General features: G+C 42.4%; 1 protein-coding gene across 6 annotated transcripts in view; it reads left to right on the top strand.

The window, feature by feature from the left end:
• Positions 1-23,402, top strand: part of LOC105186705 (protein cordon-bleu) — a 150,770-nt gene that overhangs the window by 63,692 nt on the left and 63,676 nt on the right. Inside the window, exon 1 of one of the 6 annotated variants that reach the window (XM_025298220.1) lies at positions 723-1,474. The exons of the other annotated variants lie outside the window; for them this stretch is intronic. Coding sequence (XP_025154005.1) covers positions 1,473-1,474 — 2 coding nt within the window. The 5' untranslated portion in view covers positions 723-1,472. Of the gene's footprint in view, positions 1-722; positions 1,475-23,402 lie in introns of those variants that run through there. 6 annotated transcript variants of the gene reach the window in all.

Here is a 23,402-nt window from a genome sequence, read left to right as displayed (position 1 = left end):
ATTAATAACAACTGGTCAGAGAAGTGCCCAGTTGTTCTTGTTTTCAAATTTTTGCTGTAATATTTCGGCATATGCTGGGCATTTTACAATCTTTCTCCGAAGATTGAGATGTTTTATCCGTTGCTTGAATTTTTTATATAACTGAAATATATAGGCGTATAATTTGTTTTGAAAGAAATACAGGTTGCATTCGGAGAGGAGACTATGAGCACTATTACATCATTTTATCCTTATTTTACATCTAATGAACGATAAAGATAGATAACGCAATAGCACGTTTTCCAAATGTAGCTAACTGTATGCTTATTGGATATCAAGCATCGCACGTCGCGTTATCGCGCTGGTTTGCCAGAAACTCAAGTTTGAAGTTTCAAATAACTTCTGTTACTAACTAACTGAAATAAATAACTGAAATAAATAAGTTTGAAATAATATAAAGTAACTGTTAAAGTGACTATTAAATTAGTCAGTAATTATTAAACGAATGTAACCAAGTTAAATTGCAGTAAATTACACAGATGGAAAAAGGGAACAAAATTAAGTTGCAGTTATCAAAACGAAAGAAAATAACTGCAACTGTAACTTTGTTACAAGTAACAAGTTACTTCCCAAGCCTGATTATAATCGAGCCTGTTGGTGACAAAATTACGGTGAGACATCATCGGCGATCGACGATCCACGTCCGAATTGCGTCGGCTCGAGGACACACGGCCGTCGGAATTGACGACGCGACGCGGCGTTCGCCGCGATCGCGTTCGCGCGCGTGTTGAGCATTACGCACGTATACTGACGATCGCCTCTCGTTCACCGTCACCGCGGAATAAATTATCCTCAGGCACGACCCTGATCGCGTGAAAATAACGCGACAGATCGATTCGTGTCGTCGCGCGTCACGTCGCGCGCGGCCGGCAATTACTTAGCGAGCGCTTACGAATGCTACTACGGCATGGAGGCAGGTGGTGATGATGATGATGGTGATGATGATGATGATGGTGATGATGACAGCGACGGCCTTCCCCTGCGGGACGGTCGTGCGGTCGCTCGAGTTGCCTCGGAAAAGAGAGAAAAACACGCCGACGACATTGCAAGGTTGGCGGATGTTGCAATCGCGGTGATGCAAGCCATCGGCGACTGCCGTCTCCTCCACGCGGTTTGCTCGCGACGACGCGGAATCGCCGCCTGCGCCGCTCAGTGCAGCGTCTCCTCCTCCGCGAGTGCCGACCCTCCTGCGGTGTTCATTCCGCGTCGTTGTTAATGCGTTAATGACAAGTCTCGGTGGTTTATGCGCGCGAGCGAACACGACGTGAGACTTTATTCGCCGAAAATTTTATCGGTTGTTCGTTTTCTGAGGGCTGCGAAGAGGAGAAACGAAGAAGAGGAGAGAAGAATTGTGGGGTTGTCGCGACAGGGGACGACAGGGTGTGTCGGATAGAAGATTCTTCGAAATGATACGGCAGTGATCGATAATCGCCATGTAAGTCGAGCCGTGGTTTCGTGTGTGATGAAAATCATTATTAACCCTTCTGTCCCTGAATATAAATTTCTTCCCCAAATCGAAGATGAGGCAAGGACAAATTCTCTTCATTTTATTGCTGGAATAAAAATATGTTTATCAATAGAGCCGTTGGTATACATGTACACTGAGAGGAGAAGGTTTCGTTGGGTTAACGAAACCCGATCAGTAATTGCAACAAGTGGTTTGTTAATGTGGGACAGCAAATCACTTTGTTGTGCTAATAACAAATGATTTGTTACTTGTGATTTGTTGCTCTAACCAACAAATTTTATGATGGGAACAAATGTATTGCATTTTCAGCAATGTATATTTGTTAGAATTACAAGTAACGGAAAATGATTTATTGCGTTAATCGTTTGATTTGTACAATTATCAAACAGCAAACATTCGTTTGTTGTGACACAATAGAAGCCTTTTTCTCAGTGCATACCGATTGAAAATTCGGCTATTGTGTGTATACATATACAGGATGTCCGGGATCTTTTGGAAACGAAAAATTATGAAGATTAATCAAACTAGGAAAAAGAGTCAAGTACCATTTTGCAAATAAGTACGCAAATTTTCAAATTATCGATTAAAAGAGCCTCTAGATGTAATCATTTTCAATCATTAATAACTTAATAACTATTGTCGCATTGCGATTTGTGCAAAATGTACTTGACTCTTCTTCTCAGTTTAATCTCTCATTAAACTTTACAATTTTTCGTTTCCAAAAGATCCCGAACACCCTGTCCATCCGGTAATTGAAAATGTTTATGGTATCTATGTGTATCACTCGGGACGAAAAGGTTAAGATGGGGATCAGTGGTATTAATTCATCGATTTCATTGTATTAAGAATCTTATCAGGATACTTTGACTTGTAACAATTAGTCACATAACCAGCTCTGCGAAGTAATTCTTTAAACAATGACGAATGAAAAATGTTAATAATTGAAAATGTCATTAAATTTGCGAAATTAAGCGAGGAACGAATGATTTTGTCGTATATCGTACACTGAGAAAAAAGTATTAACTTAATATTAATTAACTTAATATTTATTGTTAATAACTTAATTTAATATTTAATATTTATGATTATACTAATAACTGTGAAAAGTAATCATAGTCGGTGAAGCCATTTTTATAGTGTTACTCATAATAATCTCAAAAAATATTAGACTAATAAAGAAGTATTTCAGACAAAAGTTGTTTAAATTAACTTTAATAGAAAAAGATAATATAATAAAAAATTGAGGTTCCGTTTAAGAAAAGTAACGATCAGTGAATATCTCGAAAGTGATGCCTGCCTGACGTCTGTAAACAAACTGATATATGTACTTGTTTTATGTCCCCTTTGAAACCATGCAATTTTTCTCTGAAACATTTTTCCGTACCTTCCATATTTCTCGAGATGTTTGCCTGGGGCATTTAAAATGGGACACCCTGTATACGCTTTGATAAATGACATTTTAGAATGTATCTTAGCATAGATAGATGCATATCTTGTGATATAAATGATAGTGTTTAAGAAAGTACTAAAAGTTATCTTTGTTGCGACTTGAAAATGGACGGCAGTAATGAATTTTTCCGGTGTAATGCGACTTTTATCTCCGTAAAGACAAGAATGCAACGTAAATACATAAAAAGATGTGTGCTGCGCGCGGAGAGAGTGCCGTAAAGGAACGCATGTACCAGAAATGGTTTTCTGGTGCAGAAGAAGTGGATGTCCAAGATGCTCCTCGCTCTGGTAAGCCGGTAACCATGGATGTCCGGCAAATAACCACTTTAATCGATTCTGATCGACATACTATAACTCGGGGCATCGCGGTAAAGCTGAACATTGGCCACTCAACCGTTTCGAGACTTAACACTTAAATTGGAACGGTAAAAAAAGTTTGATGTTTGGGTGCCGCGTCATTTGACGGAACGAAATTTAATGGATCGCATATCCATCTACGATTCACTGTACAGGCACGATGAAGCCGAACCGTTTGTGGGACAAATGATGACGGGAGGCAAGAAGTGGATTCTTTACAATAACATTGAACGAAAACGATCGTGGAGTAAGCGAGATGAGCTTCCATTATCTACTTGTAAGCCTAGTTTGCGTCCAAAATTTTGCTTTCCATCTGGTAAGACTGGAAAGAAATTATGAGCTACTATCTAACGACTGAACTATTAATACGGACAAATATTGTGCCCAATTGGAGATGCTAAATGCAAAATATTGCCAGAAAATGTCTCGAATTAAACAATCGGACAGATGTCGTGTCTCCCTTGCACTACGATGCGAGACTTGATTGCAAGAGATTGCAAGAGATGATTGTATCATTGCAGACTCGACAAAAATTGTCAGAGTTTGACTGCGATGTTTTGCCTCGTCCACCATATTCACCTCAACCTTGCAGCCAACCTCTCCTCGATTATCATCTGCTTCGCTCATTAGCAGAACTCTCTTGAAAGTGTAAACTTTGCTTCTTTAGAAGACACGAAAAGTCACTTGCAACGTTTCTTCGCCGGAAAAGAGTTTACGAGTTACGAGAAGGGAATTAAAAGGTGGCAAGAAATTGTCGAACAGAATGACGCATATATTATTGACTAAAATTATATGTTTAACAAACATAAAATACACTTCCCATCTGAAACAACTCAGTAGTTTAACTTGTGTTATGTTACGTTAAAAATGTCACCTCTTTGAAACTGGCAGGATCATCCCGCGCTTATTCGATCATTTAGCACTCGTTTTGCACTAATTTGAGTCATTAATTAAAATCTGATAAATTCTTCGTATAAAATTGGAGCCAAATTTAGTGACATTTTCAATTCTTGACATTTTTCAATATTCGGTATTGTTTGAGGAACTATTTCGCAGAGCTGCTTATGTGACTAATTGTCACAAGTCTCTCAAAGTATCCTGATAAGATTCTTAATATAATGAAATCGATGAATTAATACCACTGATCTTAACCCATCTTAACCCTTTCGTCTCGAGCGTTACACACACTGTACTGTAAACATTTTAAATTTTGCATTAATTTGAATCATTAATTAAAATCGAGCCGAGTTTTGAAAAAAAATGGCTCCAATTTTATACGAAGCTACGAGTAGGATCGCAACAAAAAAGATGAAAAAAAAAGAAAAAAAAAGAAAGAGAGATAGAAATACAAGGAACAGAATTTGTACTGGAATATACGCCACCAAATGAAACTTAATATTTGCATTCAATTCCGAATAACTCGTACGATGTAAAGTGTCGCGTACGAATTAGTTGTCCCGACTCGCCCGGGGGCCGCGTTTCAGACCGATTCCTCGCGATCGAACTGAACTGCCGATTGCAGCTGCATACTGCGCGAGACGCTCGTTTATTACATAAACGCAATTGCATTGTCGATTATTCGCTTTCCCAGCCGGCGTGGTGGCTCCCTCGAAATTCACGCGGCGGCGTGCGAGGTGAACCAGTTCTCTCGTTCTCCCGTTCTCGTTTGTTGTATATCGGCGGCGTCATTAATCCGAGAGAAAGTGGAACGCACGGTTTAATCGTTTTGTATCGTCCCCCGACGTAGCTCCCCTCCGAGCCCCTCCCGACGCGGCGACGACGACGGGGATTCATTCCAGGTTCGCCGCGTCGCGTCGCGCGACGTACGTCCCTGAGGACGATGCATTAGGAATTTTTATGGAAAATCGTCAGCGTGACCGATCGGCTGACAAAAGTGAGACTCTCGATGACTCACTCCCGAGGAGTCTCTCGCGTTCCCGTAGAAAATGCCGTCGAGCCGCTTTAATTAGCGAATAATGATCGTCATGTCTCTCTCCTTCTCCTCCTCCCTTCTCTCGCTCTTTCTCCCTCTTGGCTTGTGTGTAGGTCGACAGTACTCGCGGTAAATTAAACGCGATTAAATCGGGTACGTGTCAAAAAGGTGCCACGTCGGAGCTTGTAAATTCGCCCATTGAAGTTCGAAGAAATCCGTCTCGAATCCGCGAGAGCAACAGGAATGTCTTGCTTTCGTGTCGCGTTCAATTGCACGGCTCCCCGATATTGCGTGTTGCATTGCGTCGTTAGATGACAAAACGCTGATGAAGTGCTATTTTAATCCGGCGCACTCATACTACGGATTTACGTTCCGACATAAAACCGCCGGTGCGTGTAATGCAACATTTTTTCGATAATTGTGCCGTCTGACTTCCGCGTTTTCCGAGCGCCACGTCGCGCAAACACACACGCCCGGATGCGATGCAACGCGAGGACGTTTAAATGCCGGGGTTATTTTCACAACTTGAGAAGATGCGGATATGATTCTCTCCGTCAGTGAGAAGTGAACCTTTTCCAAGTGTTTTTTACGCACCTCGTCGGTAAGCTCGACGAAGGGAAACACGCGCGCGGTTTTCATTCTTATTAAGGCAGATTTTCTCGATTCATCATATTATCATATATTATCATACATCAATATGTTAGCTTTTTTTTGGAAAAGAACGAACTGACGACTAAAATTTATGATCTAGAATTTATAATTCTATAATTAATATTTATAAATTAGATTTTTGTGAATTGCAATTCCTAATTTGTAAAAGTTGCACGCATGGCGTCACTGTAATCAATATTTTTGTGCATATTTAGTGAATTTAGAAATGGCAGTGGCTTTTTTTGCGATCGGGGTCCCCGATGCAATTAACCGGTTTCGGTTGTTATCATAAAATTGTAAGGTTTAAATATTAATCTTTCCTTTATATATATAATATATATATATATATTCCGATATCCGAAGGATATCCCGGTCGCCACATTATTACGCGCTTCCTGAACACTCTGTGTGCAGCTCGCGTGAATTCTAATCTGTTTTTACGTAATCTAGGCGGGAGCTGCGTGCAAGGAATGCATCGTTGCACTTCTTCTTGCTTGGCCGAACGCCTCCGCGAGTGCGGCTGCCGGATCCTGCGATGTAACCGATGTAACGATCATAAATCAACGCGATGAGCGAAGCCGATGTCGCTCACTCGCCTCCTTTTATTAAATTCGCGGACGTCCGCGAAGCGCGTTATTTGTTGCTTTCGTATTGTGTAACAATATGCGGCTGTACGCGCATTTCCCGATACACTGCCTGCGTCTCATGAATTTACCCCGCGCGATGTCAGTCGTACTCGCTAATTGACAAATTGACAACAATATAATTCTGATTTCGCAAGCTTATTATTACAACAGTTTGTATGTCGCACGCGTGCGAGAAGGTTCGCGGCAAACTTGCCGGTTTTCTTATCGGTCGCGAATAAACGCGGAAATTACTTGTCCTCGCGCGGATCCGCCTTACATCTCTGTCGCATGAATTCCACATAGTGCGTAAAAAAAGTTACACCGGCGGAACGCCGACAGATGTGAAAAAAAAGAGAGAAGGCAAATTCGACACACCGTGGGTCCTCTCGGCGGAAGTTCCGCTATTCGTGGCATTCTCCGGGCATTCCCCGATTTCGTGGAAGTTCTTGCGTGTGGCGCTCGATCGCGTCTTATGCAAGCAGTCACTGACGAAGAATGAAAGTCGTGGGAGTGAGGCGATAGAGCGTAGATAGGTCGGATAGTGCGCTCTTAGGAGCTGCTTTCTCGTATTAGCGGAGAAAGATACCGTCAGTCTCGCGAAAGGAACGACTCGCATCCACATACACATGCCCGTCTCATTTTGACACACCGTATGTTTTCGAGCCGAAGCGAAGATTACGTTCCAGGTGCAGCCAATCGTGACGAGCACGCGCCGCGATGCGATTTATCTCTCGATATAAATGTCGAAGTTGTTTATCGGCACAAATCGCGAGGTTGAGCAGAATAAAAGAATTTAGCAATAACGTCCAAGAAAAGTGAGATCAAATGTTTTTCTTTATTTTATAACGGTAATCTAATAAGGATAAAGTAGGTTCTCTCTCTCTCTCTCTCTCTCTCTCTCTCTCTTTCTCTTTCTCTCTCTCTCTCTCTCTCTCTCTCTAAATCACACACGGATAGAGTGCGTGTACGACTTATCTTTCAACGTCAATATTGTTTATCAGCAAATCACGAGACTAAGTGGAAGAGTAAAGCTTGAAAGAGGAGGAATACGGATTTAATGACATTAACGAAAGTAGAGGATTACATTTTTCTATGCCGATGTCTAATTGAGATAGAGTGGGTTTCCTTTAAAATGATAACGTCAATCAATTGCTTATCAACAATCGGGATGCTACGTGGAGGAATAAAAAAGAAGGAGTAAAAGATTCATTAACATTCGTTAGAGAAAAGAAAAATCAATTTCTTTTTATTAGATGTTAGTTTTGAGGGAAACTTTTTGCGAAAGAAATACGTTTATTTCTGAGAGACGTTAAATTATATTTTATTCAAAATATTTTCCATCGCTAGCTATAACTTTTTCTCACTTTGCGAGCAACAAGTGAATTCCGCGATAAAAGAAATGATCGTCCTTCGTAGCAATCGACTCGTCGAGCCATTTTTGTATTTCTTCATGTGATATGAAGCGCTGGTTAGCAAAGCTGTGCTGCATAGATCGAAATAAGTGGTAATCGGAAGAAGCACAGTCTGTGGTGAATATGCGGCGTGTGGACCTCCCATCGAAGTGCCGACAATGTTGTATCCTTGTTTTAACTGTTATAACTGTTACTGCAACGGTCGAGCTGTGCGATCGAGCATTGTCGTGCAACAAAATTACTTTGCGTTTTCTTGAGCTATTACTGAACATTTTTGGTTTAAAGCATGATTCAAATCGATTAATTGTTGTTGATAACGCACAGCAGTGACTGTTTGATTCGGTTGTAGCAACTCATAAAACACGACGCCTTTTTCATATCCCACCAAATGCACGATAAAATCTTCTCACTTCCGTGGATGTTGCGTTTTGGAGTCGATGGTTGGCCTGGACCTATCTTGGACGACTTTTTACGCTTAGGATTATCATAGTAGATCCATTTTTCATCTCCAGTTATAATTTGATAGAAGAACTGACTTTTTTTGTGACGAGATATAACAATGAACTGTAAATAGTTAAATGATTTTGAATAGCCAATTCAGGCAACGCATGTGGAACCCATTTGCCTACTTTTTGAATCTTCCCCATTGCGTGTGAACGATCTGAAACGGTTGATTTACCAATATTTAAAGCTTTAGCTAGTTCTCGAAGCGTTTGAGCTGAGTTTTCATCCAATAATGCCTGCAATTGGATATCTCCAAATTCTTTTCGTTGATCTGAACGTTCATTGGCCGCGTTCAGTAGAAAAAACTGCTTACTAAGCGCTTAGTGATTATCGTTTCTGATTGGTTCATTCCCCTGGATTTGTTAAAGATCTAAAAAAACACTTCAATCTATAGATAATAATCACTAAGCGCTTAGTAAGCAGCTTTTTCTCCTGAACGCGGCCATTGTCTTTCAAATCGAAATCACCATGCCGAAATCGCCGATGCCAGTATTACAGAGAAGTCAGAATAAGTTTCTGGGATAAATCGGTGGACTTCAGCGGCCGTTTTCTTCGAATCGAAACAATAAAGCAGTAAATGTCAAAAATGCTCTTTACCACGCTGCATTATGAGTGGCACAAAAATTGTGGTTATGTTGACGAATGCACATGCCATGTGTCAAATTATTTGTAGAAATGTCCAAGCTTTAAAATGGCGTGCCAACTTTCAAAATATCTCTAGTAGATTTCTAGCTATAGTTATCTATATTAAACTCTCAAAACTAACCGAAACACCAAATATATTCAATAAAGATAAGGCAAATTATCTCTTTAAATAACGGCGATAGAGCAAGTACGCTCTTGAAGCGCTTCGACGTGTCTCGCGCGCTATCATGGTGGTATTAGAGATGTACGAAATATTCGAATTTGAATTGAATCGAATCTAATATAATTCAATTCGATTCGAATCCGAATCCCTATGATTCGAATCCGAATAATTCGAAAATTTCAAATCGCGAAGATTCGAATACGAAATCAAATACATTAGCGTTTGCGCGTATCAGCTACAAAACGGGCTGTCTGGGCCTGTATATTTGAACCCTTAACTTGTAATTAACTTAACTTAATATTATAATTGATAATTTAATTATACATTACTTTAAAGATTTAAATGTATATTTTACTTTAAGATGACATTACAATATATCAATATTCCCTTTCATATTAAAATCTTCCATCATTATTCGCACGCTTAATAGTCATGTTAAATTTTTTAATAATTCGATTCGTTTCATTCGATTCGATTTGAATTCGAATGAAATTTCATAGATTCGATTCGATTCGAATTCGAATTTAAAAAACGAAATTCGATTCGATTCGATTCGACATAAAAATTCTTGATTCGCACATCTCTAGGTGGTATCGTAGCGATCCCTACCAGGAAGCGTAGAGACGAAACAAGAAACCGCCATGAGGAATTGGAAGATAGCCTATGCATTTGCCGGCATTCTCACCTGCCCTAACGACATCTTGCGTAATGATACGCGTGTTTCCCGGTGTTAATTTGCATGCAGTCCGTGTGGGATCGCGGAAAAACGTCGTAAATACTGATGATACCGCCGAGCATCGTAAGACGCGAATCTCCAGCTACCGTATGCAAGTGATCTTCTTAGGCGTCTCTTCGCGTAGCTAATTGAGATATCTTTTCGTCATCACTAACCCGGCAGATAGGAACATTCGCTGTGAAATAATTTTTACCAATAATCAGCTTTTAACGGCTACGACGGGCCTTGGAATGAATTCACTAGAGAAACGAGTTTTGTGTTAAACTTTTCGTGTAAAATTACACGCGATTTGTGATAAAATACGATTTAACTCGATATATATTTTGAAACAATATTATCTTTATTATTATACTACCGTTAACAACGAAAGCAAATCTTTCGTCGGCAAATTATTTAGAAAAGGAAGAAAAATAATCAGCATGCAATGATTAGATATGCAATTATGAGTAAGTAGAATCACTTTTTCCGTAACCTTACCGGTATTGTGCAGATGTTCTCGCGATCTTTCGAACATCGCTCGAGGCAGGCACATTGTATTCTTCCCGCGGTAACGACCCATGCGCGATCTATCGTTGGACAATTACGCGAAAATGGCCTTTCTTATCGGAAGTTAAATTAACCCCCATCGTGCGCGCGTCTCTCTCTCTCTGTCTCTCTCTCTCTCTCTCTCTGTCTCTCTCTGTCTCTCTGTCTTTCTCTCTTTCTCGCTTTCTCCAATCAACACCCGGCCGCTCTTTCATTTGTGCTCCATAGCACACGGTAATCGATAGCCTCGATAAAGAGGAGCGTGTAAGACGAAATTGAATCGTACAAGGGATTATAAATTTCTTTCTTTCACTTGTGGACACTCGCGCGTTGTTTATTAGTGTCCAACCACACCTGTAATCTTCGACATCGAGGGATCGATGTCGCGGAAATTGCGAATCGCTCGTGCGCGCCGCGGAGGTCGATTTTTTCTTACATAATCGCGGAAAATGGAGAAAGGTGGGCGCTAAAGCGCGCGCGCGCATGCGCACTCGTTTGTAGGCCGCCGTTCGTGTTTCGCGCAATCGGCGTTCCTCTTGAAAGTTAATTTATTATATTATATGCTCCGTTTGCCGCACACCTCGCCGCTTTCATACGCGACAAACACTCTGTGTCTTTATTTCACCATATGTAGATATCGCGCGCGTATATTCGCGCGGTGCGTCTGCCGAGGTGCTCGTGGTTGCTCGTGAGAACAGAGTGTGGTGGGAACTTTGCTCGCTGCTGAAAGCAATATGCTAATCAGAGAGCGCTGAAATTGTTTCTTAGTTCTTGTTTTGTAAGAAAAATATCAGCCTCCCTCCCTCCCTCCCTCTCTCCTCGTCTTCTCTTTGAATTTATCCTCGTACGAGCGATTTGAATGTATTCTCGTGTTGGCCGGTTCACTTTGTATTTCGAGCGATCTGCTTCTGTCCGGCTGCTCGAATGGTATTACTAAAGATTTCCAGGCGGTGTTCAGGTTTGATCATAAGGAAGAGACTAAAAGGCCTTCGTCTGGCATGTACAGAACAGCACTACGAGTCGGAACGGGGGGCACGGGGAGCTACGAGCAATAAAAGCGACGTGGATCGGAGTGGCGAAAGAGGAGAGGAAGTAAGAAGCAGAACGAGTAAGAGAAACGAGGAGCAGCGAGGCGAGGGCTAGTGGTATCTCGAGTTTTTTGTCGTCTCGCAATTCCTTCGGCTCGCAGCTTGATTATCCTCGCGATCCTCTTTTTTCCATCTCTCTCTATTTCCTTCTCTCTCTCTCTCTCTCTCTCTCTCTCTCTCTCTCTCTATCTCTCTCCTGCCGCCCTGCTGATTCAGTCAGGCGTCCGATGCTCGCGTCACTCCCTTCTGCGGTCATCGTGAAAAATCATTTCCCTTATAAAAATATTTCACCGTTTTTCACTTCAAATTGCCTGTTTTTGGCCCGTTTTTAGCCCGTTTTCTACCCGTTTCTTCATTTTTATGTCTGCCCACTCTCAAGCCCGCGCAGCGTATAGAGCGAAAAATTATGACAAGTATATGCGAGTACGCGCGAATATGTATGAGTATTTTTAAGCAGATTGCCCGTCTTTAACACTCTTTTTCAGCTGATGAGTGGCTGCTCGTTAATATACGTACCTCTTTTACTCAAGATATTGAGTAAAAATGATCTGAGTACAAATGTACGTATTAACATGCTGTTACTCGCAGCTGAAAAAAGAAGTGTTAAAGACGGACAATTTGCTTAAAAATACACTTTATGGTACGTTTTTACTACTCGGATACACTCGTTTTTATTCCTTGACAATCCGTTTTCACCACTCATTCACTGTTTAAGTAAAAGTGCCCCTTTCCGACCTAAAAACGGTGTCATACTCGCTGAGTTGAATGCACAGTTGAATGTTTTTACAACTCAAATTTACAATGAAAACCGATTTTTGAGGGCTAAAAACGGTGAAATATTTTTGTAAGAGTTACGAGACGGCGATTTACGAGGGCAAGTTTGAGCAAGTTTTCAAGCAGAAATGCGCCGCGTTTCGCGAGTATACGACTGGAAAAGAATGAATTCGAATAATTTAGCGGAGCGGAGGTCCTTCAAGCGGTAAGTCCGCGCAATCAGATCAGAAGTATTGCCCGACAGCGTCTTGGAAGCGTAAAGAGCAAAGTTTCGAGCGATTTGCCGTGTAAAAAGCGTCCCGACGCCAGACCGCAGCACGGTCGAAACACTTGGCGTTTGTCCCGCGGCAAAACGTCGTGAGAAAGGCTGCGAGAAGGTGTCCTTAAAGGTAGAAGAGATCATTAAAAATCGGATTCTCGCGATTAGATGCAAGATGAGATTCGAGACCTCGGCAGGACTCGGCAGCGGCTGTGCAATCACCGATTGAAGTCCTGCAATAAACGCGATTGCATTCTGACCAAAGGCAGAGAGGGCAAGGGCGAGGGCGAGAGCGAGGGGGAGGGGAGGAAAATCAATCCGTAACTTTGAGTTCGAAGGATCGTAAATAAAACAAGTCTCGGCGTTACGCCGCGCCGGTGAGCCGGCTTTAAGAAGCGAGCGAGCGAGGAGCGAAGGAACGAACGCTTCTGATTTCAGCTTTGCTTCACGAGTCCCTTGAGTGAAGTTCGATTACAGGCACCCGGCCCGTCCGTTCGTGTTTCTTTTGTTCATTAATCGGACCCAAGGTTAACCGTCGGAAGAATTGGAGCGATCCTTTTTCGTCCCGTGTTCCTCAGGTGGTAAATCCATCGTCGCGCTCCCCCTTTCCCCCCCCCCTCTCTCTCTCTCTCTCTCTCTCGTTCATACTCGTTCCATTCTTCTTTGAAGTATGCGTCGCGTGGTCGAGGAGATGCGCGTGTGAAGCCTACACGCCGGGGGAAGGGGCGAATTTTTCTTCTCTCCTTTCTTTCTCTCTCTCTCTCTCTCTCTCTCTCTCTCTTCTTCCTTCCTTCTCCTTCAGGTTCCGAGGAGGTCGCGAGCAAGGCCACGGCGGGCGTTGCCCTCCTGAGCTCGATCCCCGTGTCATATGCGTTCACTTAGGCGTATATGCACCTTCTCCACTTACGGTTATCAGTCGTGTCTCGCGCCGTCACGAGGATTAATCCTGCGGGCTTCGTCGCAGAGATTCTCAAACCTGTTGACAGGCCGACCTACATTCCCGATCTCTCTCTCTCTCTCTCTCTCTCTCTCTCTGCGCGCCGTCGAACGCACGCCTCGGACTGGAAACACGAGGTGCTTGAGAAAAGGGAGATTGTAATTAAAGACCACGCGAAACGGAGAAACGCGGTTACATGTAACGTCGTAGGCTGGGCTACAATTTTAGTGGGTTACGAGATAAGTAGGAGTCTCAGCCGCGCATGCGCGCGCGAGCGGTGTGTTTGCCGAGAAGATTACCACGCCAATGTTATAAAAAATAAACTTTCTCTCTTAACTTGCGGACGAGTGAAATCTCTCTCTCTCTCTCTCTCTCTCTCTCTCTCTCTCTCTCTCTCTCTCTCTCTCTCTGCTGTTCGAGCGGGAAGCTTTGAATTCGCGAAATTGTCGTCCTGTCGATCGTGTCGGAGGTACACGAGTATAAATATTTATATGCGCCATTTAGAGCGGCGCGTGAAAATATTTCGCGAATATGACGCGAACGAAGATACCGCGGCTCGACGAGCGAAGAACATGCTTTACGCACGAAACTTGTTGCGGCAAGCGTGTCAAGGCGAGAAGTCGCATAAGCGCGACTTCTGCACGTCAAATTGATACGCCGACAAGCAGACAGTCGCGGCCGTGCGTCGGGCAAATGACATGGAATTACTATTCGAAACGTCACACATTCAACCTGGGAATTATCTCTCGCAGGCTGCAATTCACCTCTCGTGCATATTTCAAAGTCCACTGAGCATTCTCCCCTGAGTGTATACTCCGAATCGGCGTAAACTTCTGCGATCTCTCGGTCATCGCGAAAGATCAGCGATTACGCGCCGGAGAGACGCGAATCTCTCGCTCCGGCAAGACGCGATTTACGTTTCGGTCAAGGTTGAGTCTAGGACTCAACGTTTCCTTCCTCTGGAGCTCGTCGAAATCGCGAGTAGACTTCGTCCTTTGCTCGAAATATTGCGTCACGTGGAGTGCGTCAACAGCGGTAATAACGATTAGCATAATGAACGCAATTCTATGGCGAAATTACGGTTGAAATGGCGGAACGATAAGTAAAAAGACGCGGGTGCTCGCGCCGTTGCACCGAGAGCTTGCTACATATGTGTGTGTGTGTTTGTGTGTTTGTTGCATGCGCCTGCATGGCACACATGCGTTGCGTAACGTGTAAATGAATGTTGCATTCTGAACACAATGGCGAAGTGTAACTGTGCATACACGATGACGCGCGTGCGCGCGTGCTCGGCTGCTCCTTTTATATCGAGCGCTTTGGAGTCGGGAGGATGAATTCTACGAAGCGCCTACGCTCGAGATGTCCTTCGTTCTAATCCGCTTAGAGTTTGAAATCAGAGTCTGTTATGCGCGCGCGAGAGCGTGACAACGAAGTTGCTCTATGAACTCGCGCGAGTGCGGGCTTCTATTCTATTCTATATTACTCTCGACGGCTTCGAGCACTACCGGCAAACAATTCTCCGTGACGTGGATGAGAAGCTTTCCTACTAGTCACAATTCATTAATCCTTTAAGGACCGATGGCGGAAATCATTTAGGAATCTGCCCAAAGGACCGGGAAAAGGCGAATCTTTGCCATGAAACATTTTACTATGCTGAAGTCCAGGCGTGTTCTATTGGGTTGGCAACTAAGTGATTGCGGATTTTAAATGAGAATGAATATTCAAAATTTTAAATTTGCTTTTTTAAATTTTTTTCAATGCATGTATGCGATACATTGAGCTTCTCTGCAATATCACGTGTTGTGCTATGACGATCTGAATCGATAATGGCCTTGATATGGGTCTCATCGACTTCAACTGGACGGCCAGATCGTTGAGCATTTTTCAATGAAAAATCACCAGAACAAAATCTGGCAAACCAATTTTGACACTGCCTTTCTTTCAAGGCTTTATTCCCATATACGGCACATAACTTCTTATGTGCTTGCGATGCGTTCTTGCCTTTTCGGAAATAATACAATAAAATATGTCTGAAGTGCACGTCTTGCTCTTCCATTTTTAAATTGGGATAAAGACAAAACTAAAGAACTAATCGATATAATTTTTGTACTAAATGAAAGGTAGAAGTCCAAACAATAAGAAAAAAATATAGGTTAGGTACTTTGAACACGTTAACGAAACAAAAGAAAGTGTAAAATCCATCTGTCGACAAAATCCGCAATCACTTAGTCGCCAACCCAATAAATAATGACAAAGAGTGTTGCTAGCTCTTGTTTTCAAGCTCGGTGAACACGATGACGCAGCCAGTTTTTCGCATCATCAACGAAATATAGCCGCTGGGAAAACGGTCTTTCTTCCGATTTTCCATGAATCTTTGATTTTCCATGAAACGTATGACCGTCTTGAGAAAAATCTGAAAAAAGTGAGTTCTGGCGAGATGTTATGTTTTTTGGGTTGCTGCATACGAATTTGGCAGATCAGATTTTTGAAATTCAGAATGGCTAAATCAATATGGCGGAGTCAATACTGTGGCAACACAGGGTTTTTCCGAAAGAATATATGTATGACCTTGCTATTACTTTTATAGAGATTTTCAGAGGTGCTAAATATGAGTGTTGCATTATAATTTAGAAATTGACATTGGTGAATCCAATATGACGGATTATATATATGCAAAAAATTCTTACCCTTGACATTCGCGAATACATTTGTTGAAAATGTGTACTCCCCAGGATGCATCTCTCGCAAGTATTTTGTGGATTCGAGAAAGTTGATAATTGGATTTAACACCCCACTTTTTCGTTTTTTTGTTGTTTTGTTTTTTATTTTTTGTGCTTTTAAAAATTCGCTTGTTTTTCTTTCATTTTTTCATCATTTTCATTTTCTTTCCATTTATCCTAATCTTTTCGTTATTTTTTTCATTCTTCAATCATGTCATATTTATCATCTCCTTTCTCATTCCTCCGTCTTTTTTCTCTCCTGTTCAATTATCGAATTTTTCTACTATTTTTCTACAGTTCATGGTACTTATCGAAACATGTATCTTTATATAATGCGACCTTGCAAGTTTTATATATATTTCGAACTTGTTTTCGGATGTCATTTGCGAATAATTTGCAGTTGGCACTTGGAAAACCTGAACGTGGAGTTTGAGTGAATTTATTCTTCTCGAAAATACGGGAATCATCGTGATCGATTCGTTATATTGGATCTGCTATCTTGGATTTCGGGAATTTAACATGAAATTCGTGTTCAGCATCACTAAAACCCCTCATGTACAGATTTTCAGCGAAATATGACGGATTTTAATTTTTGGGATTTCAGGCCCTTTTCATGGATTTGGCTCGGTCCTTAAAAGGTTAATAAGAATTGACAATAAGAAGAGATAATTGGACTCGGAGATTATTGTTTAATCTTCAGTGCGCGCACTCATTGTTGATGTGTACAGCGAGAAGTAGTTAAGACTTTTATTGGAAATGAGCGCAAATACGAGATGACGGATACATGCTTCTGCGACTCGTTGTTTTTTATAATACAAGATAAAAGGAAAGGGAGATGAGAAAATAAAGGAGAAAAGTATTAGGAGTGTAATCTAGTTTTGAGGGTTTTGCAAGAGATGACACTAATAGCCAATTTTGTCGAAGATATTCCAATACCGTTTCTTTATGCTTTAATATTAATCCATGATATTTACACATTTACTAACAATAGACGCAGTAAAAATCGTGATAATATCATCTTCAAAATGGAGGTTCCTAAAAAGCATTTTCGACATGCGTTGCTTTTGTTTTTTAATCAGAAGAAAACGGCGGCTGAAGGTCGTAGAATTCTGGGATGGGAACTTATGGTGATGTTGCTCTATCAATTAAGATAGGTGAATATTGATTTAGATGATTCAAAAGTGATGATTTCAATGTTAATAACAAAAATCCCTCGGAACAACCAAGGAAGCTCGAAAATGCAGACTTGCACGCATTATTGGACGAAAATCCAGCACAATCCACTTTAGAACTCGCCAGAACATTAAATGTTGATCGTACAACAGTTACCAAATGTTTACATGATATGGGAAAGATTCACAAAGAAGGAAAATGGGTTCCATATGAATTATCGGAAAATGCCATTGCGAACCGGTTGAACATTTGGATTTCGTTGATTGCAAAAAATGAAGAGTCTTTTGTATCGAATTGGGGATGAAAAATGGATCTATTTCGATAATCCCAAACGAAAAAATCATGAGTTGATTCAGGGCAACCAGCAACATCCACTTCGAGGTGCAATATTCATGGTTCAAAGGTGTATTGTTGTGTATTTGGTGGGATCAAGAAGGTATTGTGTGTACTGTTAAATCCGAATAAATCTGTCATTGCTGATTGTTATCGACAACAATTATACAAATTGGAGCGAGCATTGGACCAAAAACGATCACCAATTGCGAGTAAACGACGCAAAGTGATCCTTCTTCACGACAACGCTCGACCTCATGTTGCATTATTAGTGAAGCAAACGCTATTAGAGCTGGAATGGGAAAAATCTTACCGCGTATTCTCCAGACATTGCTCCATCCGATTATCAGTGGTTCTGGTCGATGCAATATTCTCTCTAGAGGGTATACATATTTTTATAACTTCGGAGGAGTGCGAAAATTTGTTGAAAATTGGATCAACTCCGAAGAAGAATCTTTTTATCGTCACGAAATTCATCTCTTGCCAGAAAGATGGGAAAAAATTGTAGAAAACGGAGAAAAATATTCTGATTAAGGTAATCCGTTCATTATCTTGTTTAAGTAAATCAGTTTTTGAGAAAAAACCCTCAAAACGAAATCACATTCTTGATAAAAAAAAAAACACAGATTCAAACGGTGAATGAACATACGACAAAGCGGGGAGCTTGTTCTCTACTGCTGAACCGGTATTTTTCGCAATTCAAAGACAGACAGTCGACATTTGTTGAAAAAAAAAGGAAAGAAGTAGCGCAGGATATTGCAGCCAGTTGCGCGATAGAAAAGAAAAAACTTAGAGCGTCGAAGAAAGAAACGTATCTGAACGTATCTGTTGCTTCCTCAACACTCGAGGAAATATTATTCATTTGTAACCCGACGCGCTTCTCTTCGTACCGTTCGAGCGCTCGCACTCGTTTGTCGATCTATCGATCGTGAGAGCTGGAAGCTGATCTGTTCGACTGGCCGTACGAGCGGAGAAACGTCAGCCGCTGCCGGATCCGCTGGGATCGTCATTGACCGTTCGTACGACGGCAGGAAATCTCATCGATATCACCGACACGCTTTCTTGAGCCCCGTCCTGTGGCGAGAAAAAGACGTGCAGTAAGACGAGAATCGAGCGCGAGCGCGAGCGCGTCTTCGCTCTCTTGCCGTCCGCGAAATTCTCGTCTCTTCCTCTCGTGTCCCCTCTTCTTCCTTTTCTTCCTTCCTTTTTCCCGCAGCCGTGCCGTGTACCGTGCTCGATGCGCGAGAGTTCTTGGCGAATCTAACGACGGAAAACTGTCCTGCGCGGTGGTGCAGTCCGGCACACTCGGTGTCTTCACCACCGGCTTCTTCTTGCGGCGCCAAATTATCGCTCGACAAAACGCGCGTCGCGAAACGGCGATTTCTTCTGCGGTGAACGTCTCCGCCCCGCCGCGAATCACTATCAAGCGAGACACACGATCGATGGCTCTCGTCCATGAATTTAGAATTTAGATGACGAGCTCGGGAAAACGACGCTTGTGTCGTGACGAGGAATTATCTTTTACAAGATTATCGCGTGCAAGATCGAATTTCAGTTAAATTCAATTTCAATTTTAATTAAATTTTACTTTGCTTTGCTTCTCGTAAGTGGAATCTCTCTCTTCGATGAATGATTTCAACAAATTAAATCGTCCCTTCGAGAAAAGAAAAAGGATCGAATCTACGTTTCGATAATTTACAGTAAATTAAAGCGAGCGAGTCGACAGTGTAAAAAGAAAAAATTCATTAGCGATCGTGAAATCGGCGGGGCATGTAAAGGCTGCTTAGCGCGATAGCAGCAGCGGTGTTCGACGATCGCTCCATAAATCGTCGGCGGCGTTGCGCACGAATTGATAGGCGCGCCATTAATCGGGCCCATTAGCCAAATACACGGAGTGTCTAGCGGCCGCGGGAGTAAATTTCGCAAGTGTCGCGCGCTCGTTCGCGTCGTTAGTCAAGTCGCGCGACGGCGCGGCGCGGCGCGGCGTTTTTCCACGCGCGAGAGATGCACGCGAATTCGTTATTCCGCCGATGTGTCGTCGTCGTCGAACGTGACGAGGCCGTGGAATCAAGCGGCGCGCGACACGACTCGCCACGAATTGCGAGAGGTGAATTCTTTCTTCATTTATCCGGACTCGGCTAGCGCGGAGTTCTTCTCGCGTTCACGCAACATCGTGCATCGTACGCGATCGACTTACGATCGTGTGTTGTGCAACATACATGTATGTATCGACTTTGCGAGCAGTCTTGTTTTTCCGCGACTAAGTCAAAATGCAACGTAACGAAATCAGTTTCGCGGAGAGAGAGAGAGAGGGGGGGGCGGAGGGGAAGAGAGAAAAGACATTCGTGTCAAGGTGCGCAAGCGTCTTTAAAAAAAACTCAGTAATTGAAACTCGCGTCATTGGAAGAAAACACCTCTACACTGAATGAAAATAAAAGTGACTAATACTTAGGCATTAGAGTTCTTTTGAGCGGTAATCATATTTTTTTGTCGCTCTGACAAAAAGATATGTAATATATCAGATTATTATCTGGTCATTATCTGACGTTGCGGTGGGACTCGCTGCAGAAACGGGTTCTCTTGACTACAATTATTTTACTCTACAATTACAGTCGTGAATATCGAGCACTTTTTTCCCAGCGTAAAATGCGAGATTTATGAGACGCGTAAAACGCGAGCTTTATGATACTTGTGGATCTGCAGAATTTCTTGCAGGATACACGAAGAATATTTGTAGCGCGTACATCGTTCGTGGTCGGATATTGTGCAAGTCACTTTCGTGGAGCGAAGAAATCAGAAAATATTAGACGTACAAATGAATAACCCATATTTCCTTAAGCGGCTAAAAAATTAAGTTTCAAATAATTAAATATTTTCTTTTATGGTTATGTAGCGTTAACATATAGCTATTAATACATTACATTTAGTATGGCGGAAGGTTCAACATAACCTCAAAAATTATTCAGTTCAGTACAGTGAAAAATGGCAACAGGTAAGGTGCATATCCGACACTGCATTCTTCACGAATTCCAACAAGGAAAAACATGCTACAAGAACATGCGAATCGATTTGTTCCTTTCTCGGCAAAGATGTATCGTATGATCGTATGTGCATTTTGGTTCAGACGGTTTAAAAGCGGTGATTTTTTAGTCTGAGTGATAAAGAACTTTCTGAAGCCCCTCGGAAGTGCGGCAACAATGATTTGGGGCGATTGCACGCTGAGAATTCAACACAAACTCAAAAAGAACTTGCAGAGCAGTTAGGAATAACGCAACAAACTACGTATTTCCAAACGTCTACACACAAGATGGGGAAGATTCAGAAAGTAGGAAAATGGGTTCCGCATGAATTCACTGAAGCCAACGAAAATCAACGAGTGGCCGTGTGTCTTTCTCTTCTCAATAAGCAGCGTAAAATGTCTTTCTTGTGGAAAATTGTTACAGGTTATGAAAAGTGAATACTTTATGACAATCCGAAACGCAGAAAGTCATGGGTAATTCCCGGCGAACCATCAACATCGATCGCAAAGCCGAAAACACTTCGGAAAGAAAATTTTGCTCTGCATTTGGTGGGATATGAAGGGCGTGATTTATTATGAGTTATTACAACCGAATGAAACAATTACTGCGGACCGTAACCAACACCAATTAATCCGTTTGAGTGAAGAATTCGAACGAAAACGCCCGTATAGTGGCAAAGGAGAACGTCTTGCGAAATTGTTGCATGATAACGCTAGGCCACACGTTGCTTCAACTGCGACAACAAAAGACATAATGAGTCTTGGCTGGGACATCTTGCAGCACGGCATATTTACCGGACATCGCTCCTACCGATTACTAGTTGTTCCGGTCGATGCAACATGCCTTGTCTGATGCGCACTTGAAATCAGTGGATGAGATCCGAAAATGGCTTGACGACTTTATCGTGTCCAAAGACGCAACATTTGTCCGACATGGAATTCATCAGCTGCCTGAAAGTTGGCTTAAAGTTGTAGGAAACAACGGCGAATACTTTGATCGACAAACTACGTTTTATTTTTCTTTTTCTTCAAACAGATATTGAACTTAGTTGAAAAATTTGGATTATTCATTTGTACACGTAATATTTGCAAAATACCTCGCGGCTCGCTCACGCGAGTTTACACATCGCAGCTGCGCTGACCTTCCGGATCGCATCCTTGAAATCGCGTTTATATTCGGAGTTCCCGCAGTTGGTCGTTAGAATCGCGTCGGATGACGTGTATTAAACGACGATAAAGACGATAGATCATTATCGTCGCTATCATTATCAGCGATCGAGTCACGGTGGGTTGTCGCGCGGTATGCGCGCGAAGCAGTGTGCCAATCGCGCTGCGGCGAAGAAGAAGAGTGCCCAGCGAGAAATCAATTAAGACACGCGGCGCGATTAACGAGCAAAAGGCACGACGCGGTGAGTGAATTTATCGTGTTATCTCCTTGAATTTAGCGGCCGCTCAATCGTCGATATCGCGCGCGCGCGCTCTCGTTCGTGCCGTCGTCGTAAAACGAACGCGTCGTTCGTCACGTCGCTAATCGCCACTCTTACCGGACGAAGAAAAATCTTAACAAGGTTAATGTTTCTCCTTGCGCACCGCGAATTCCCCGCTAAATCGGCGGGAATCCTCGAGGTCGGTTCGTCCTCGTTCCGCTATCTCTGCTCGCTGAGAGCTTCATCGTTGATTTTCATTCTCGGCTGAACGTTGAGGTTGGAAGACGTTAGCGAAGTTAATGTTCCTTCTTGCGCGCCGCGCGAATTCCACAGTGAATCAATGAAAGTCTTTGGATTGAAAATTTTCTCGTTCTGTTATCTCTGTTCGCTGAGAGTATCATCGTCGACGATTTCCATTCTCAGCTCAGAATCGTCGAAGTTGTCAGATGTTAGCAAAGTTAGCTTCTCTTTCCGCCAATTCCCCATCAGAATCGGTTTTCGGAATCGGTTCGTCCTCGTCTTTCCGGCTTTCTCCGTCCGCTGAGAGCCTTGTCATCGACGATTTTCATTTTCTACTGAGAATCTCAACATCTCTCGTCCGTTTCTCAAGATCGCTCTTTATCCCGATATTCCGCAGTGCGCCTGAGAATTAGGATAATTTCGAATAATTGAGGGAGATCGTTTTCACAGAATAAAGAGCCGATAATGGTTTCTGATCAAACTGGAATTTCGCGACAGACTCTCATATCGTTGGCTAATATCGTCATTACGAAGCTATTGCCTGACCGGCTGATACCGTCATGGTCTCCCCGTCGCGAATTCCTCGGCAAATCGGCAGAAATCCTCACGATGATTTCTCCTCGTCCCGTCTCGTTTCCATTCGCTGAAAGTTTCCTCGTCGACGACTTTAATCTTCAATCGAACGTCGAACGGTTGCAGTTACAATGTCTTCTTGTTCATCTCATAAGTTTGCTCTTTATCCTCGGGACGAAGATAATTTCGGATAATTGGGAGATTGCTTTATAACAGGGGTTCCCAACCGGGGGTTGGGCGGAAAAACATTCTGCGAGGGTGCGAGGAAAAGTGTGAGATTGTAGTTAATAATGATTAAGATGAATAATTCCGGAATAATCCGGCATTTTTACCATCAAATTAGAAAAAATG

This window comes from Harpegnathos saltator, unplaced genomic scaffold (assembly GCF_003227715.2).
Source record: "Harpegnathos saltator strain DR-91 unplaced genomic scaffold, Hsal_v8.6 scaffold210, whole genome shotgun sequence".
Lineage (NCBI taxonomy): Eukaryota > Metazoa > Arthropoda > Insecta > Hymenoptera > Formicidae > Harpegnathos > Harpegnathos saltator.
The sequence above is the reverse complement of the archived record's forward strand: the minus strand, read 5'-3'. Positions and strand labels throughout refer to the sequence as shown.